The 12,784-nt window shown below is 40.8% G+C and overlaps 1 protein-coding gene across 1 annotated transcript in view; it reads right to left on the bottom strand.

Moving 5' to 3' along the window:
* Positions 1 to 12,784, bottom strand: part of TPO (thyroid peroxidase) — a 228,445-nt gene that overhangs the window by 184,182 nt on the left and 31,479 nt on the right. Inside the window, 2 exon segments of the mRNA XM_077485162.1 lie at positions 4,242 to 4,448; positions 8,576 to 8,705. Coding sequence (XP_077341288.1) covers positions 4,242 to 4,448; positions 8,576 to 8,705 — 337 coding nt within the window.

Here is a 12,784-nt window from a genome sequence, read left to right as displayed (position 1 = left end):
ATAGGGGTATAAAAGGACCTGTCAGGGCTCTATACATGTGTATAGGAGTGTAAAAGGATGTGTCATGGCTCATTACATGTATTTAGGAGTATAAAGAGGACCTGTCATGGCTCTATACATGTATATAGGAGAATAAAGAGAACCTGTCATGGCTCTAACATGTATAAAGGAGTGTAAAGAGGGCCTGTCTTGGCTTTATACATGTATGTAAGAGTACAAAGAGGACCCGTCATGGCTCCATAAATGTATATAGGAGTATAAAAGGACCTGTCAGGGCTTTATACATGTATATAGCAGTATAAAGAGGACATGTCATGGCTCTATAAATGTACTTATATAGCAGTATAAAAGGACCTGTCAGGGCTCTATACATGTGTATAGGAGTGTAAAAGGATGTGTCATGGCTCAATACATGTATGTAGAAGTATAAAGAGGACACGTCATGGTATGTATATAGGAGTATGTAATTGCTATGATCTTCCTCGTGCATCACCATGCAGACTGTTGCTCCTCCTCTGCTCAATTCCCGCAGAGTATTACTTACAAGAATTTCCCATCCATTACCGTGTAAAGGATGAGGACATCACTCCTGACCATGTAGAAATTATGTTCCCAGAAACTTCTTTCCTCCTGCACAAAGCTTCTCCTGTAGTTCCCCTCCTTCACAAACTTATCCTTAAGTGAAGTAATGTCACATCTTCTTCTATTGAGCAAGAAGGACCCACTCTGAATAAATCCCCAAGCTGGCTCTGGTTGCTTCTCTGCTATTAAGCTTGAGGCCTGCAGCACCTCTCCCGGAGGCCTAGTAGTTTAGAAGCATTTCTTTGAATGGTGGACTACTGTTCCCGAACAGCCCAGCTTGCAAACTCCTGTGCCCTCAGGCCACATCGATTTGACACAGATCCCCACAGTCTCTTCCTCTGATCCAGGACTCCCCATCATTCACCATGTAAATGTTGAAGACTTTGCTAATGACCATGTAGAAGCAAAGTTCCCTCACAGACTTCCTGGCACATCCAGCCCTCCACTGTGGTAACACTCACCGACCTCTCTCTTTGCCCTGAGTCCTCGATGAAGAACTTGACTGGACCATACATTCTGACAGCCTTACCTGCCCCTCTGCTCCAGGAGTTCTTTATCAATGACCGTGTGATGATAAAGACATTGCCAATGACCGTGTAGAAGCAAAGTTCCTTCACAGCTCTCCTCAGGCCTCCTCCTGCATTCGGCGCGCCACCCCAGATGGAGGTGGCCTCCTGCTGCTGCCTAGTATTCTATCCTCCACTTCATTCAGCTGACATCTCCCCAGTGGCATGTTACCTCAGCTTATATAGGAGGCCTTCCCCCTGCCAATACCAGTTGGGGATTGGTCAGGGCTCCCACACAGGCTGCCTGCCACTCCAGTCCTAGGCCCTGCCCCTCTTCCAGAACATTCTCCCTGGAAGCAGGGGAGGCACCTCAGAATTAGAGCACAGTTGGTCACACCCACTGCTACTCTGACCACTCCCTGCCTAAATGTGCCTGTGCTGACAGCCTAACCAGTAAACAACCTATTACTAGCACATACCTATTGGTAGAGGGTGCTACATTTAATTATATATATATATATATATATATATATATATATATATATATATATATATATATATATATAATATATATATTTTACATATCTTAAAGTAAAAATAATATATAAACACTTGAAATAAAAAAATTACCCATTTTTTTTATTTGGGGTCCAGCAGCTAAACAGTGCTAAATGTACACACGATCGGACTATCCGGCGGACAAATCGAACGAGTGGACCTGCCCACACAGACCGGACTTTTCCGGCGGATTAGGTCAGGAGGGGGCGCTCGCTCGTCCCCACCCCCTTTCCTGACCGGCCAGGCTACATGCTCGCATAAGGGTCTGATATGGACTTTGGGGGGACCCCCACGCTGTTTTTTCGGCATAGGGCTTCCCCTTTAAGTCCATACCAGGTGACAGGGCTAGTGGCGTGTCAATCTCGCCAATGGAGGAGGCGACATTGACTTCCTTCGCTAGTCCCATCTACTTGGAGCCGCGTTCAAAATGAACTGACTTTTCTCCGTGTGTGGGAAGTCCGTTAATTTCAAAAGTCTGGCAGACTAGCACACAGACGGCCAGATAATTTTGAGTCAAAACTTCTTTCTAAGTCTGCTGGACTTTTGGGGAAAAAAAGTCCGCCGGAGCCCACACACGGGCGGATTGTCCGACGGACTCTGGTCTGCCAGACCAAGTCTGCCAGATAGTCCGATCGTGTGTACGGGGCATGACTGAACTTGTTATAAACAAAAAAGAGGAGCCTAAAAAGGACTGTTGGGTTTATGCAGTCAAAGGTACACACTAATATGTTAGACACCACACGCAGGTTACAGTAATGTAGCACAATGCAACACTCTGTACAGCCCTGTGTATAAAACTGTAAAGCAGCAACTATCTCTCCCTGTCAATTTAGCATACAGCACTGTGTATAGCTGTCAGCTCTCCCCACCTACTTCAACACACACAAACAAAAGGCTGTTGGGAATCCTGACTTTTATAGTGAGGTGGTTGGCACATACAGTGCCTTGAAAAAGTATTTATACCCCCTTGAAATTTTTTGGGGACCAACACAAAGTGGCACATAATTAGGTTTTCAAAAATATTTTTACACATAAATATGTGAAAAGTGTGGCGTGCATTTGTATTCAGCCCCCTTTACTCTGATACCCCTAACTAAAATCTAATGGGACCAATTGCCTTCAGAAGTCACACCAGACAAGTCAGGAATAAAGTTGAGAAGTTTAAAGCAGGGTTAGGTTATAAAAAAATATCCCAAGCTTTGAACATGTTCAATCCATCATCCGATAATGGACAGAGTATGGCACAACTGCAAATCTACCAAGACATGGCCGTCCATCTATATATAACTGATAGGCTGGGCAAGGAGAGCATTAATCAGAGAAGCAGCCAAGAGGCTCATGGTAACTCTGGAGGATCAGCAGAGATCCACAACTCAGGTGGGAGAATTTGTCCACAGGACAACTATTATTAGTGCACTCCACAAATCTGGCCTTTATAGAAGAGTGGCAAGAAGAAAGCCATTGTTAAAAGAAAGCCACCATCCCCACCATCCCCACTGTGAAACATGATGGTGGCATCATCATGTTGTGGAGATTATTTCCTTCAGCAGGGACAGGGAAGCTGGTCAGAGTTAATGTACAGGGCAATCCTGGAAGAAAACCTGTTAGAGTCTGCAAAAGACTTGAGACTGGAGCGGAGGTTCACCTTCCAGCAGGACAACTACCCTAAATATACAGCCAGAGCTACAATGGAATGGTTTATATCAAAGCATATTCAAGTGTTAGAATGGCCTAGTCAAAGTCCAGACCTAAATTCAATTGAGAATCTGTGGCGAGACTTAAAAATTGCTGTTCACAGATGCTCTTCATCCAAATCTGACAGAGCTTAAGCTATTTTGCAAAGAAGAATGGGCAAAAATGTCACTCTCTAGATGTGTACAGCTGATGGAGACATCCCCAAAAGACTTACAGCTGTAATTGCAGCGAAACATGGTTCTAGCATTGGCTAGAATGCTAGGGGGGCTGATGCAGGCCACACTTTTCACATATTTATTCGTAAAAATGTTTGAAAACCATTTATCATTTTCCTTCCACTTCACAATTATGTGCTACTTTGTGTTGGTCTATTATATAAAATACCAATAAAATACATATATATATTTGGTTGTAACATGATAAAATAGGAGAAAACCCTATTATTGGTCATTCTAATCCACCCGGTCACAGTTTGAAGGCCAGGCAGTGCATTACTGGAAATTAGTGTGTAAACTGTGAAACCATTCTTCCTTCAAATCTGAGGTTCATCCTTAGTGGTAAGAAAGCAAACAATATACTGTAACTCATTATAGGCAGGTATTACCATAGTCCCTAGATGTTTAGGACTTTTTTGAGCTCACATGTCCAATTTGCTTATTTTATGTAGTAAACTTATTCTTTACATGGCTCTACATTTCTCATAGCTATTCCTTTTAAAGTCTTCTTAAAATATAATTATATACCAGTTTATTTGCTTTTCTTTTACCTTTTAGCTTATCTGTTGATGGTCATGATTCATACTAGAATTTTCTTCATTAACCTTATTTGCCTCCTCATTTCACACAGCTTTACAAATAAATGTTAGGACTACATAACTGAGGTGGAAAAGAGCTTGTTTACCTTAATGGGAAAACAGGACTTTTGATTGTCACATGTAGAGCGGCAGTCAACTCCCCACATTGTTGGCCATTTTGTGATACTTTGTGGTGTAAAAGCCATGTCATGGGCTATATACTGGCCCCATTCAATGATTATGTGGGAATATAAACCATCATCCTGAAAATCTTTGTTTGATGTATGGATTGTTTTCTTTGTAACTTCTCTAACCTGAAAAAATTGAAAATTAAATGAAAATGCTATTATAACTTCTAATATATAAACTAAAACAATACAATTGCTTCAATGAAGTATTGTAATGCATGGTTATATGGATTTAAACATATAATGGTGAAAAGGATCATTTATTATGCCCAGCGTGGTTTTTATATTTTTTGTGAAGAAAATGATACTCTTTTACTACTGATCACAAGATTGCTACCTTGTTTTCTCTATGTCATGTCAATGTTTCCATTATGGATCTCTAGGCAAAATAACAAGTGACATGCAATAGTGTTTGTTAGAAGCATTAACACAACAGTCCCACCTGTAACATTTTTTATAAGCTAAAAACTGTAAAAATTTGAAAGCATCCTTGGGAGTAAAAAAATAGGGTGGAACATTCCATGAAGCAAAACAGTGTGAGAGGCTTAAAAGTTGAGCTTACATAGAGAGTACAGAGCTCTAAAATATGTAATTTACAGAATGCACTTGTCAGGAGTAAGTGACGTACAGAGTGCAAGGGTCAGGTGTGTGTAATGTACATAATTCAGGGTTCAGAATTATGTAATGCCTATAGTGCACAGAGAACAGCAGTAATGCCTTGCAATAGTGATGCCCATACTGTGGACAAACTGGGGGGTTTGGACCCCATCTACACCCCAAACTCTAACCCCTGTGTCTGTATTACCTATCCTTCCTTCATCCCCAACAGGGATCCATAAATGAAGGAAGGAGAAGTAATACAGACACAGGGGCCCCCGATGTCAGTTGGAACACTGGCTCTTAAGGAGAACAAACACACACTTATGCCCTGTACACACGCTCGGAAATTCTGACGGAAAAGGTCCAATCGGATTATGTTGTCGGAAAATCCAATCATGTGTGGGCTCTATCAGACTTTTTCTGTTGGAAATTCCAATGGAAAAAGTTTGAGAGCTGGATCTAAAATTTTCCAACGACAAAATCCGATCTGACTTTTTCCGATCATTTGTAGAGAATTCCGACGGACAAAGTGCCACGCATGCTCAGATTAAATTACGAGACCAAAGCTATTGGCTACTAGCCTCTATGTAGTCCTGTCGTACGCAATGAGCGCATTTTCTGACAACTTTGTCGTACTGTGTGTATGCGACACCCAGGGCCCAGAAGTTCTTGTAGGATAGCTGGGGCCACAAATACAATTGACAATGCTGCACTGATACCACACACGCAGGCACCCTCTGATGGGCCCGGCCTCCCTGCTGACTTAATGGAGCCCAGGTCCAATACAGGAGAGCTGCCTGCACCTCTCTTTTACTGGCCCTCCCTGTAACTGCCACTTTTGCTGGCTATAAAACTGCTACAGGCAGGATCAACAGGTCATAAGCTACAGTATTACAAAGGAGCTCAGAAAAACAAAAACTGCTGTGTTAATGCTACTAAAAGACAGTATGAAATTGTATTGTTTTGGATATAGTTCCACTTTAAATTCAGCCAGCAATGTTGCTAATAGGGATGAGTAGACTGGTAAAACTTTCTTCCTCTTCTTGATTTTCTAGGTGAATATATACTGATCTTCCAGTCTGTCTGGAAGTGATTTTCAGAGCCCTCTGTAGCATTTATTCCCCCAGGAAACCATAGATTGATGAAACTGGATGTTAAACAGTGGGCTCTTGGGGGACTAAACAGACAGAAGCTGTGAACACAATAACCCCGCAAATTAACTGAAAGGTAGCAGCAGATTTCAGAACACATTGCAAAGTTTGCTCATCTCCAGTTATAAATTAATGATTATAAAAGACACACTACTCCCAGTCTTAATGCACAACCTTTGAAAGGTGTAAGATTCAAGAACCAGCTTTACTGATTATTAGTGATGTGCTGTTTCGCACAAGGTAATATATAAATTCAACCCACTTTTCTGCTTATAATGAGTGCCTTTTTTTTAAACTGTAGAGGAATTTTATAAAGTGACATAAATAGAGTTCCCCACTAATGATATCAGAACAGCACACCAGCAATACACGCTGGTATGCCAACTAACACCATAAGCATACAGACCTCCTTCTGTGCTGCTATCTGTATTGGGCTGGTGCTTCACAATCGGGGCTCATCTATTATACTATAAATAATGACTGTAATCATGATGATGATCACATCATTATAATATACATTATTCATATCTGTATGCTGTAAAAAAAAGCTCTAAAAAAAGCCATTTTGTGCCTCTGGATTTCCTAAGAAGCTGCCCTAATCAGGACGAACAGTGCCGGTGATGTGGTAATCCTTTATAGAGAAAACAACTGCCTTCACAAGACATTTTTTAACTGTTGGGGGGGAAGCCAGGCCAGAGAGGGAGAGAGAGAGAGAGAGGCACTTCACAGTGGTCGCTTTGCAAAACCATATCTTTTGTAGAATGGAAAGTCCATCATCCTGGTAGAGCATGACTTGACTATGTAATGGACAGGCTGGGGTTTACTTTGTGTTTTATTAATTTTTTTTTGTTTTTCGTGGTTGTTGGCAGTTTCAAAATTGAACACTTGTGTGGATTTTTATTACCAGTACAAAACAAATCCCTTTTTAAGTTAAATCATTACGAATCAAAAGACATCCCTGGGAATTACAGACCAGTTAGCCTAACATCAATAGTATGTAAACTCTTGGAGGGGATTATGAGGGACTATATACAAGATTTTAGTAATGAGCACGGTATCATTAGCAGTAATCAGCATGGATTCATGAAGAATCGTTCTTGCCAAACCAAACTATTAACCTTCTATGAGGAGGTGAGTTTCCATGTAGATAAAAGAAGGCCTGTAGACGTGGTGTATCTGGATTTTGCAAAAGCATTTCACACTGTTCCCGATAAACGTTTCTTGTACAAAATAAGGTCCATTGGCATGGACCATAGGGTGAATACATGGATTCAAATCTGGCTACAAGGCTGAGTTCAGAGGGTGGTGATAAATGGGGAGTACTCGGAATGGTCAGGGGTGGGGAGTGGGGACCCCCAGGGATCTGTGCTGGGACCAATCCTGTTTAATTTGTTCATAAACGACCTGGATGATGGGGTAAATAGTTCAATCTCTGTATTTGTGGACAATACTAAGCTAAGCAGGGAACTACAGGATGTGGAAACCTTGCAAAAAGATCTGAACAAATGAAAGGGGTGGGCAACTACATGGCAAATGAGGTTCGAAGTAGAAAAATGTAAAATAATGCATTTGGGTGGTAAAAATATGAATGCAATCTATACATTGGGGGGAGAACCTCTGGGGGAATCTAGTATGGAAAAGGACCTGGGGGTCCTAGTAGATGATAGGCTCAGTAATGACATGCAATGCCAAGCGGCTGTTAACAAAGCAAAAAAAAGATTGGCATGCATTAAAAAGGGGATTAATTCCAGAGATAAAACGATAATTCTCCTGCTCTACAAGACTCTGGTCCGGCCGGACCTAGAGTATGCTGTCCAGTTCTGGGCACCAGCCCTCAGGAAGGATGTACTGGAAATGGAGCGAGTACAAAGAAGGGCAACAAAGCTAATAAAGGGTCTGGAGGATATTAGTTATGAGGAAAGGTTGCAAGCATTGAACTTATTCTCTCTGGAGAAGAGACTCTTGAGAGGGGATATGATGTCAATATACAAATACCATACTGTGGACCCCACAATAGGGATAAACCTTTTTAGCAGAAGGGAGTTTGATAAGACTCGTGGCCACTCATTAAAATTAGAAGAAAAGAGGTTTAACTTTAAACTACGTAGAGGGTTCTTTACTGTAAGTGTGGCAAGGATGTGGAATTCCCTTCCACAGGCGGTGGTCTCAGCGAGTGGCATTTATAGTTTCAAGAAACTATTAGATAAGCACCTGAATGACCACAAAATACAGGGATATACAATGTAATACTGACATATAATCACACACATAGGTTGGACTTGATGGACTTGTGTCTTTTTTCAACCTCACATACTATGTAACTATGCAACTATGATGGGTAATACAATTAAATAAAATTCTATCAACAACTTGACATATTACTTAAATATGTTCAGAATGCCTATCATACTGAGTCATAGCACATAACACATTGGATTTTATATCACATCTTTAAAGCAGACTGTGAACATTGTGAAGTAAACCAATTTGAAAGATTCTTACTGGCGGGAGGAGAAAGCTGCTATGGAGGAAATCTGGATTCCAGCCCTTGGGCTCATTTATCCCATCTTCGTATTGTGATGGAAGCCACCGAGAAAGTATAGTATTTGATGCCCCCCAGGAAGGGTGATTTCTTAAAAAATCAAAGTCAACAATTTATTTTTTTGCATTCATGTTTTAAGCACTATAATATCAATTTCAACCACATTCAACTCTAATATTATTACAGAATAAAAAACAATAAAAAGTAAATGTATATATTGAATAAGCAGATTATGGACAATATAATACTTGTTTTTCAGATTATGCTATATGTATTGATCTGTATTTATTTTTATTTTTTTTAAGCCATATTGAACTTTCAGTTTAAATTAACTAAATATTTTTCAGATGTATCAAAACAAAAGGGGTGTACAGCCTTATAGTTTTTTTTTTTGGAGAAAGCAGCCACAGCCTGAATAAAAAAGGTTGTCTGCTGCCAGTATGCTGCAAAGAAGAAACATTGTTTTCTTTGTATAAACAGTGGCCTCTCTGCAAAGGTCTGACATGGGTAAAGCTCTTCAATCTGCAAATATCACGTTCCCACTTGACTGGGACTGTGACCTGTAGTGCAGTCTAAAATATTGTGTTTATGTAAGGGGGACTCTAAGCCCTTGTACACACGGACGGACATTCCGATGGACAATGTCCGATAGGACCGTGTTGTCAGATAATCCGACAGTGTGTGGGCTCCATCGGACTGTTTCCGTCGGAGTATCTGACGGACCAAGTTTTCCAGCTGGGCTATAAAATTTTCTTACGTAGAGAGGAAAGAAGCTAGTACCCCTGTCAGATTTTACCTTCTGTCTGTGTCCCTGTTGAATAGCTTCCTTGACCTCCTGCCTGGTGAAGCCAATGTCAGCAGGAAAGGAAGTAAGCATAAATCTCTCTCTCAGATCTACAGATAGCAGTAAAAACCCGACAAGAGTTCTAATTTTAGCATCCCCAGTGTAAAGTAAGTACATTTATTTGGGTTCCTGTTGTAGCCAGAGGAACCAGGGTAATTTGTTGTTGATAGTTATGTTGATAGTGCTCCAAGGCCTAAGACTCTGTCTCCTCCCCGTGGCTTCTAAACCGTAGGAAAGTTCTGTAACTTAGAGGGCAGAGGAGGAAAGATAATGCCTGAATATTCATGGGGTCTTTTGTAATCCATGGGTGAGGACGACTCAGAAGGTGGAATGTTGGCCCTTATGTATTCTGGAGCCTGTCCATGTGAAAGCAGATTCCAGGATCCAGTGGTCTGGGAGGGAACCCCTGTGCTGGGGGGCTCTGCCTCCAGACAGAAGGCACCAGAGAGCAACAGAGAGCAATAGAGAGCAACAGTGCTGGAAGAGATGCTGGAAGAGAGAGATAGAGAGATAGAGAGAGAAAGCAGTAGTGGAATACTCATACCCTTCAGCCTCAGCTAGGATGGGCTGAGACACCCTGGGAGCCATTGGGACCTGTCCAGCAGAATGCCTGTTCAGAAGTCACTATATGTGCCACAGGATCTTTACAAGGGACTGAGTGAGCAACCTCAAACTCCAACTCTTAAATTTTCATTTTCCAGAAGTGTCTTGGGTCTTATTTCCCAAGTCAAAAATTAGCATGGAAATGTGAATGGTATTGCGCGGCTTGATACTTTAGGAGAGAGAGAGGGGGATGGTGTTTTCGGTCTCCTGACTAAGTAGTAAGCTATGTAGACAGAAATGTTCCTACTTGGAACACACATGGCAAAAAAAAAATCCGAGAGGGGCTTCTCTTACATGTATCCAAAACAAAATAAAAAGTGTTAACATGAGCTAGGATTTAAGCATATATTTTTATTTTCATTCTGCGGTATTAATGTGGATTTCCCCTTTAAAATGATTAAATACAAGACTTTGAATAGGTTAATTTATAAACACAGTTCATGTACTAATTACATAGAGGAAAAAAAAAACTATGATTTTATTATATGGAATATATTAATTATAGATTAAGTTAAAGGCAAATTAAACTAATCCTGGTGAAATTATTGCAGCTAAATTGATTGCTAGTGTTTGTATACCAAAGAAAGAACATGTTTAAAAATAGATTAGAATGATTAATTTTGCATGTTTTCATAATTTTCTGGAGGTGTTTGGACAATTAGATTTATTCTAATTATTTAAACAATCACAAATTAATCCACACAAGTGTTTCAATAATTTGTTAGTTCCATTATAAAAAATGAGCCTGTTGCCTAACAATGCCATTATGAGTTGCTGAGAAATGCCTTTCATTTTATTACTAGCAGAGTGCATAAATAATAACCGATGTGTTGATATGATTCCTGCTATTTACCCAAACAAATAGATTCCTCCTTAAAGAAGCAATACTCTTCTATTTCCTAAGAAATTCAGTTTTTATTTTTTTCACTGTCGTTAGTTTATTTAAAGTGGAATTTCTCCTAAAAAGGGAAGTTTTGGCCCCCCTCCATGCCTGAAACCTCCTGGGACATATCACAGGTCCCAGGAGATTGCAGGACCATTAAGAAAGGGTAGCACAAGTGCAGTGGGTAGCCGGCTGTGAAGCACCAGGAAGTCACAGCCGAGTCTCCACATTCAAGACGGAGATGCCAGGGAGCCAAAGACTGGTGAAGAACCAACCTGGGTGAGGACAGTGCTGGACCTCTGGACTGGTAAGTACATTTTTATAACCTACCAGCAAAAAGCAAATAAATGTAATTGATCCTGACAATCACAGCAATACACATACGTGTATGTTATTTGTTGTTTGTACCCGTAGTGGGGCCCAGATACAACAGTGTTTGGCTTTTTCTAACCTACCTAAAACATACCGACACTGACACTATGGGGGAGATTTACTAAGACTGGAGAATGCAAAATCTGGTGCAGCTCTGCATAGAAACCAATCAACTTCTAGGTTTTATAGTCAAAGCTTCATTGAACAAGCTGAAGTTAGAAGCTGATTGGCTACCATGCACAGCTGTACCAGATTTTGAGTGCTCCAATATTAGTAATGATCCCCTTGACAGACTGGCACTGATACTGATGTAAAAAAAAAAAATATATATATATATATATATATATATATATATATATATATATATATATATATATATATATATATATTCAACTACATACATGCTGCTAACTATCTGCCTAATCCTGCAGTGCAGTATGGGGTGCTCTGCTGCAGTATGGGGTGATCTGCTGTGCTGAGAGAGTGCTACACTTTGCGCCCCCAGCACAGAGACTAAGCTCTCACTGAGCTGCATGTCTCCTACTAATGATCAGGAACCAGGAAGCCTGGTCCCTGATCACCTGCTTGCAGGCTTGCATGGACTCTGATTGGCTACCACAATGATCAGTCACTGTACAGCTTGCCCCTGTGTTTTTTTCTCCTCTTGAATGGAGAAAAAAGATATACTGTATCTTTTTGTTTTTGTTGCTAGAGGAGAAAAGTATAAACAAAGAAAGGTGTATGTAAAAAAATGAACAAATATATATATATATATATATATATATATATATATATATATGGTTCAGAGCCCTATGGCCGGTACGGATAAGGATGACAAACAGGGTTAACACAAACTTACCACTTGAAATGGACCTGAAAGTGTGCCTTGGTCTAACGTGCGGTATACCAAAATAAGGGGGCATACCCTAGGTAAGAAATGAGGATTAAATGAAATGAACATGAAATGAAGTGAAATAAGCACTCTTGTGAGGAGTATGATGCCTTGAGAAATGCCCTAAAAAGGGGATGGGAGGGTGGGTATCGCACACAGGAACCGACAAGGAACACAGCTGAATGGGCTGATTAAATACCCCTCCGGGCTCCTCCCATAAATTCCGGCCACCATACAGGCCGACAAGGAACACAGCTGAACGGGCTGATTAATTACCCCTCCGGCTCCTCCCATAAATTCAGGCCACCATACTGGCCTTCTTATTTATGGTTCAGAGCCCTATGGCTGGTACGGATAAGGATGACAAACAGGGTTAACACAAACTTACCACTTGAAATGGACCTGAAAGTGTGCCTTGGTCTAATGTACGGTATACCAAAATAAGGGGGCAAAACATTCCGGTAGGGGATAGTTCTTCATTAATTGAGTTTGATCATTGAGTGAGTTTAATAACTGCTTGAGCCAGTTCCACTTGCGGATCGTGGCTGTACCGGGCGAAGCAGGCAGACTCCCAT

Source organism: Lithobates pipiens, unplaced genomic scaffold, assembly GCF_037356315.1.
Source record: "Lithobates pipiens isolate NorthernLeopardFrog02 unplaced genomic scaffold, aLitPip1_a1.2 Scaffold_18, whole genome shotgun sequence".
NCBI classification, from domain to species: domain Eukaryota; kingdom Metazoa; phylum Chordata; class Amphibia; order Anura; family Ranidae; genus Lithobates; species Lithobates pipiens.
The sequence above is the reverse complement of the archived record's forward strand: the minus strand, read 5'-3'. Positions and strand labels throughout refer to the sequence as shown.